At 47.8% G+C, this 6,966-nt stretch overlaps 2 protein-coding genes across 2 annotated transcripts in view; one reads left to right on the forward strand and one right to left on the reverse strand.

The window, feature by feature from the left end:
• Nucleotides 1-2,276, reverse strand: part of LOC106741793 (erythroid differentiation-related factor 1) — an 8,196-nt gene extending 5,920 nt beyond the window's left edge. The window contains exons 1-3 of the mRNA XM_014614110.1: nt 1,969-2,276; nt 776-1,814; nt 16-501 (exon numbers count right to left, since the gene is read on the reverse strand). Coding sequence (XP_014469596.1) covers nt 16-501; nt 776-1,814; nt 1,969-2,004 — 1,561 coding nt within the window. The 5' untranslated portion in view covers nt 2,005-2,276. The remainder of the gene's footprint in view (nt 1-15; nt 502-775; nt 1,815-1,968) is intronic.
• A 1,379-nt stretch (nt 2,277-3,655) lies between these two features.
• Nucleotides 3,656-6,762, forward strand: LOC106741796 (phosrestin-2). Its single transcript, XM_014614118.1, has 3 exons — nt 3,656-4,069; nt 4,514-5,341; nt 5,561-6,762. The coding sequence occupies exons 1-2, from the start codon at nt 3,762-3,764 to the stop codon at nt 5,337-5,339; spliced, it is 1,134 nt and encodes a 377-aa protein (XP_014469604.1). The 5' UTR covers nt 3,656-3,761; the 3' UTR covers nt 5,340-5,341; nt 5,561-6,762.
• The last annotated feature ends 204 nt before the right edge of the window (nt 6,763-6,966 follow it).

Raw genomic sequence — 6,966 nt, forward strand, 5'->3', positions numbered from 1 at the left:
ATAATGTTTACTTACTATTGGCTAAGGTCAAGGACTTAATCGCAGCACAAGCTTCTTCTTCTTCTTCCTCCTCCTCCACCACCTGTTCCTCCTCCTCTTCCTTTTCCTCCTCCTCCTTTTCCTCCTCCTCCTCCTCTTCCTCCTTCTCAGTTTCCTGATTCGTACTGCACTCGCTGTGCGCGTCTTCCTCGTCGCTCTGATCCGACAGTCCCGGACTGGCTGGATCCGTGTCCGAGGGCACGTACAGGTCCGAAAGCATGAAGTGGGCGGACGTAACGATCTGCGGGTATTTCTCTTTGGCTAACAGCTGAACGCAATTCTTCAGCAGCATCCTGATCGTGCCCTGGTGGCGATGGTAGTCGGCAGAGTACTTCATATTGCGAGCCACCCTGTACAACAGCATTGCGACCGGCACGGTGAAGGGATTCTGCCCCTTGTCCTCGGAGACGTCGCTGCACAGTGACGTTAGGTCGTATAGCTTCACAACGTCGTCATCCTTACCTGACAGGGATGTACAAATAAGAATACGTTCCGTGGAGCCGATAGAAAAATAGTTACAGCTTATAAGCTTCATAAAAGATAATTGTAGCTTCAGGCATGGGAGCGGCATAGCTGCCAAAAATGGTAGGAAAAGTGAGCTCTACTTTTAGACAAGAAGACATGTTCTAGGTGTGGTCATGATAACCGTTTTCTCAGATTTGTTTGTTAAAAACTCGTTTTAGCTTGCTCCCTGCAGTTTATAAGTTGCAAACTAGACGAAAGGTGTACTACTTACCTTTGAACAACCAGTAAGTGTGACCAGCCTTGGTCGCGTTGTTCTTCAGGAAACTCAGGATATTCTGGGCTACATCTCTGATCACCTTTGGACTGAACTTGGAGTGATCCATGTTCGGAAGATCCTCGGTCTTGATCAGTTCGTATTTCTGCACGATACCGTGCAGATGGTAACACATCACTACCTCGGGAACATTGCACATTAAGTTATCTAACCAGTAGTCGATCCCCGTCAAAACGTTGATGGGTTTCGACATGTCCCTTAAACGTAAGCTTATGCACGGATGCGTCTGGCCGCCGAATATCGGCATGTCAGTCCCGACGAGCATCTGTATATTCTCGAACGTCCACACAACGTTCCGCGCGAAATTATGATTGTAACTCGGATCAGGTACTTTCTCCTCCTGCGTCGGCTCAGGCAGGCATGGTTCTAACGTTTTAACAGGTAACTCGGGCTTCTCATTCTGCTTTTCGGTGTCCGCCAGCACGATGGAGTGATAGAGAAATTTGGACACCAAGTTCCTCTGCTGCAAGCTACTTCGGCTGTACGCCTTGTGAAACAGCCGCTTCTCCGTGTCACCGAGGTTCTGAAAGATGTGCTCGTAGAAGAACTTCTTCAGCCATTCCCAGTCGTTCTCGGCTTGCCTCAGCAGATACTTGTGGATGTCAAAGTCGTCCAGCAGCAACGTGTTCTCGATACGATGCACCATCATCGAGATCACACCGTGATTGTAAGGCAGCTTGAGTAACTTCTTGATGTTTTCCGCGTCGGACACTACGTCAACCTCACCGACACAGTCTGGAAACATGTGCGCCATGCGAAAGCTGGAGAACCCCGTGCTCTGGGACCAAACGTTCTGCAGGCCGTAACTCTCCGCCGAGCTGCTGAGCCAATTGCTAGGCGGCATGTTCAGGTCTGTGTTACATTGTAATTGAGCGTAGGTCGCCGGTGTCGGCACCGCGGAATATTTCACCACCGCGGTGGATTTCACAGGCTTCTTGGGAGAATCCGGCGGTATTGCCAGGGCCATTGACTTCATCTGTAATATTTCAATTCGAGGCAACTCTCACGATACATGTTTCTTTGTTCGTTAATTTGTCGGAGATACATGTTATTCGCGAATAATAAAATCATATTTTGCACATATCGAAACATATATATATATGTATACATATATTGACTCATGAACTTACCGCATCATCGGATATGATATACGAATTTTTTGACATCTTCGTGCATTCCACGTGCCTCCCCAAAATAATCACTCCACTCGGAACGCTTCCAGAAGGCTCGAATACACAGCCGGCTGCAATACAAAGAATACACGTGTGGTTAGGAACAGCTTGATCGATGAATCGATGGTCGATTCGGCGTTCGCCGAAGGATCGATTGTCTCTCCTCGATGCTTTCGAATTTGAATGATTTTTCTAGGTAGATGTTTCAGAAAATATCGTTGCTTGAGATATTGCTGCAATGCTGCTACGTATCCCTGCTTTTGAAAAAAAAATGCAAATCATTTGTAATTATCGGAAGGATGACTCGACCTCCGAACGCCGGGGAGAGCCTCCGTGAGAGTAAATGCGCCGGCAGTCTGGAGATGGCGCCCTCATCCAAGCCTTCCTGCACCTTTCCAACGCGAGAAGTGATTTCAGAGTTTTGTTTTGAGATGTAAACGAGCGCGTTATTCTCCAAGCTGGCAGCAGCTCTCATCTTCTCAGAGCTAATATGCATTCAACGCGATATCCTTCGAGTATTGAAGAGGTTAAAGCCGCGCAGCGGAGTACCGAGACACGCAGGCTGAGCAATCTCCGTATCCATATTGAAAAAAGTATACTGAAAAACTTATTTGTGACATACAAGATTTATTTTTCGCAGAAAAATAAACTTTACGTCCTACGAATAAATTTTTAAGTACTTTTATCACGGTGTAGCGAAGATGAAACCGAGCTACTCCGGAAGGAATCGGCGAAAACAATTTTAAGACTGTATTCACTTAAAATTGTATTCGCTGAGCATCAAACTATTTTTTTTGTGATTCGCTTGATAGTGTTTAGAGTTTCGGCTAAATCAACCTTACGTGGCTCAAGTCTCTAAAATTGACTCAGCCGAGACTCGAACCATTTGGAACTGATTTAGCCGAGACTCAAACCATTTTTTAACGATACAATGGAAAGTGCGCTAATGAAAGTGTTTCAAGAATTCTTGTGGCATGGCCACTCTCTCTCGTATGAAAATTTTACTCTTGAAGTCATTTATGAAGTCATGATGAATATGTTACAATGAACATTATAATGAAGGCTATTAAGTTAGAAAACCTAGAATCTATATATAATATACGGCATTACGTAATATTTTCTCTTATTTTAAACCTTGTATACTTAAATTTACACGAATAGTGATAACGCGTTCTTCATTGCGCTCTAATAAATTGCACAATTAATGATCATACGAGGGAACACATCGTAATAGCAAAAGTTTCAAGTTCTGCGCATCGATTTCGTCGAAGCCTCGAAGCCTTCGAAACGAAGCCCGAGAAGCCCGAAGATCAGCGGGACGAATCAAAGTTACGATGATGCATATTACGGCTGCCTCCAAGAATAAAAAAAAAAATAACAAGAGAAGAGAAAAATAGGCTGGGGATGCGCATACTTGCGAAAGTTTTTCTCCCCTTCTCAACGCGATATCGCGCTCGGAATTAAATTGTTCGTCACCGCCTGAAGAGAGGAGGAACGCGCGGCGTTACGCTGCGTCATAAATAATCCGCGTCGCGCGCGAATATCTCGGAAACGCTGGAACGTCACGGCGCGTGCGAGCCGGACGCCGCTTCATCCGCGCGCCTAAACGCCTTAGGAAGCCCTTGCGAGTCAATCACGCCTGGTTACCACCAGCCCACCCGATATATATAGGTTCCCCGACCCGGTCGCCCGACGACCCAGTCATCTTCCGACCGAGAGAGCAAGAAGGCGAGCGCACCTCCATCACGATCATGGTGGCGAATTTCAAGGTCTACAAGAAGTGCTCGCCCAACGGTAAACTCGCGGTTTACCTGGGCAAACGCGACTTCATCGACTACCTGTCGGGCATCGAGCCGGTGGACGGGGTGGTTCTGATCAGTCAGGACTACGTGGACAACAGCAGGAAGGTGTGGTGCCAGCTGGTATGCAGCTTCCGATACGGTCGCGAGGAGGACGAGGTGATGGGTCTGAACTTCCAGAAGGATCTCTACCTGGTGTCGGAACAGATCTTCCCGCAGATTAAAAAGCCCGAGTCGAATCCCACGAAGCTGCAGGACAGGTCGGGAACTCTCTTTTAGCCTTACTCGTAAGATGGAGAAAAGAGTATACCGGGAAACACGTGTATCTGCGCTGAAGAGAAGAAAGCGCTACGTTCAAGTAACATTTACTTGATCCGAGTAAAACAAATTTGTTAAGGAACATCGGAGTAGTAATTATTTCCTCGGATGTAGCACTTTTTTATCCTACAGCGTGTTTTTAACCTCGACGAGTCTTTGTTGAGAATCGAACGGGGAACCGTGCGACATGTTTCGAGGATGATTCCGTCGCCTGACGACGGTCCTTAGTAACGTTCACTCCCCGTCGTTGCCGGACGCTCATCCGATTATTTTGTACTCGCCTCGACACACTTTTAATGAACCGAGCGCGCGAAGCTCGGCGAGTCGAGTTAAATTACAAGATTAGCGAGCGGAGAATTAATATAAGGATTACGCCATCCAAACAGGTTGCTGAAGAAACTGGGCCCGAGCGCGATACCCTTCACCTTCACCTTCCCGCAGTGCTCGCCGTCCAGCGTGACCCTTCAGCCCGGGCCGAACGAGATCGGCGAGCCTTGCGGCGTCAGTTACTACGTGAAGGTCTACTGCGGCGAGACGGAGACCGATCTGACTCACAAGCGCAGCACCGTCACGATGGGCATCCGGAAGATCCAGTACGCGCCCACGAAGCAGGGCCGGCAGCCCTGCACCGTCGTCCGCAAGGACTTCCTCCTGAGCCCGGGCGAGCTCGAGCTCGAGGTCACGTTGGACAAGCAGCTTTACCATCACGACGAGGCGATCGCGGTAAACGTGTGCGTGCGCAACAACAGCAACAAGGTGGTGAAGAAGATCAAGGCGATGGTGCAGCAGGGTATCGACGTGGTGATCTTCCAGAACGGCCAGTTCAGGACGGTGATCGCCGCGGTCGAGACACAGGACGGCTGCCCCGTCAACCCGGGCTCGAACCTGCAGAAGGTGCTCTACCTCAAGCCCGAAATGGAGAGTAACAGGCACCGCCGCGGCATCGCCCTGGACGGCATGATGAAGAGGGAGGAGGGCGAGCTCGCGTCCAGCACTCTGCTCACCTCGCCGGACGTGCGCGACTCCTTCGGCATCGTCGTCTCCTACGCGGTCAAGGTCAAGCTTTACCTGGGCGCCTTGGGCGGCGAGCTAACGGCCGAGCTGCCGTTCATCCTTATGAGAACCAAACCGTCCGAGCGGGTCAAGCTGATGCCCACGGACAGCGTGATGATCGAGGACATCCCGGAGAAGGAGGGGAAAGTCAGCTCTTAGAGGTCGACCGAGTTCTTAAATTATGCTGAACTCTTAGAGAGAAAAATATCCTTCTTTTCGGCGACAGCAATATTCTTTCTTCATTTCAACCATCGAAATGGTGGTTTTTTTTCTTTTTTTAGTAAATGTTACTATAATGACGATAACCTTACGTGCATGTTGTTTTTGTTAAAATAAAAAAAAGAATATTGTCCCTGAAAATAATTATGTTTTTCTTTCAGCGGTTAACTGATCCTCGAGGGACTTCCCTCGCGACTTCGACTCGTCCGCGATTCGTTGCTTCGCGCATTGGACACACTATGGATAGCGACGGGGACGTTCTGGAACCCGCCTGGAAGCTGTCTAACGGGTCTCCGAATGCGTCGGTGGTTCTCTTAACATTGTTGACCGATCGTTTCGTTCCGGCCTTGCGTCGGCCCTCGGGAATCTTGTCTTATCATTCTCAAAACAGGAGATAACTCCTGGGGCCAGTAGCGTTCCAAACTAACGAAACACGGGTCTCCACGTGATCGGTCAACAATGTATTAGAAGCCTTTCAAGACTCGCCTGGCGTTATAACTTTCTACGTCGTTCATATGGGCGCTCCCGCAGTGAATCGCTTCGCACCGAGAAATATTGGACTGGTTAGTTAATTAGTCCAATATTTCCGGACTAACTAACATTAGCTCGTTTATGCACCGAGGGAGAAATATTTGGTATTTGCAATTACGATCGTAGCGAAAGAATCCGGAGAACCATTTTTTCAGTAACTTTTTGCAGTGTCAGCGATAGTAACCTTACACGCATATCGTTATTGCTATTTTTGTGGTTAAAAAGAAAGGTTGAAAGATATAGAAAGTTAAAAACATAGAAAGAAAGAAAAAAATATAGCTGAAGCCGAAAGTAACTCTCTCGTAATCTCTCTCAGCGTGCGTAATTATATAATCCGTTACATTCACTCTTCAGGAAGCGATTTATCACGACGGGTCGTATCGATCCTTTCGATATGTATTATATTGTTAGTTACAAAACTCGCATCAGTCGCAACACTTACTTCCTCAACATGTTTCGCAACGCACCTCGTATCGCACGATAATAAAAAAAATATATATATCCCCTGAGAACCACTAAGAAACAAATTTTCCTATTGAAAACAGGATGCGTTGCGAAATTTATGAAAAAAAAATATAAAATAAAAATAAAATAAAATGTTGCAACCTTTCTGGAGCTGACCATGCACGAAATCGTAGAAATGAAATTCGCCAAATTGCGCCGTATTACCGAAACCACTGATTAATTAAGAACTCCCAATTAATTAAGCATCCCCCGTATATTGTAAACGTATCGGCTCGCAGCTCGCCACTTTTATTCGGCTGCTAAACGCGCGGCACGGCGTTGTCACGAGATACACACCTCGCAAGATCAATAAAACATAGCAAACGTACGCACCATGCACTGAATTGACGTTCCTCTGACGACGACGACGACGTCGAGGAAACGAGAGCCCCTCCTTCGCGATACATAACCTTCACCCTCCTCGCGCCTTTCTCAATTAAACCCTCCCGATCGGCTCCCGCGCAGCCGAGGAGACCTCGTGAGCGCGGTCTCTCCGAGGTCATTCGGACACGACGTGGGACAGAATGTGCGT

The sequence above is a fragment of the Dinoponera quadriceps genome, unplaced genomic scaffold, assembly GCF_001313825.1.
Source record: "Dinoponera quadriceps isolate SergipeBrazil2010 unplaced genomic scaffold, ASM131382v1 scaffold533, whole genome shotgun sequence".
NCBI classification, from domain to species: domain Eukaryota; kingdom Metazoa; phylum Arthropoda; class Insecta; order Hymenoptera; family Formicidae; genus Dinoponera; species Dinoponera quadriceps.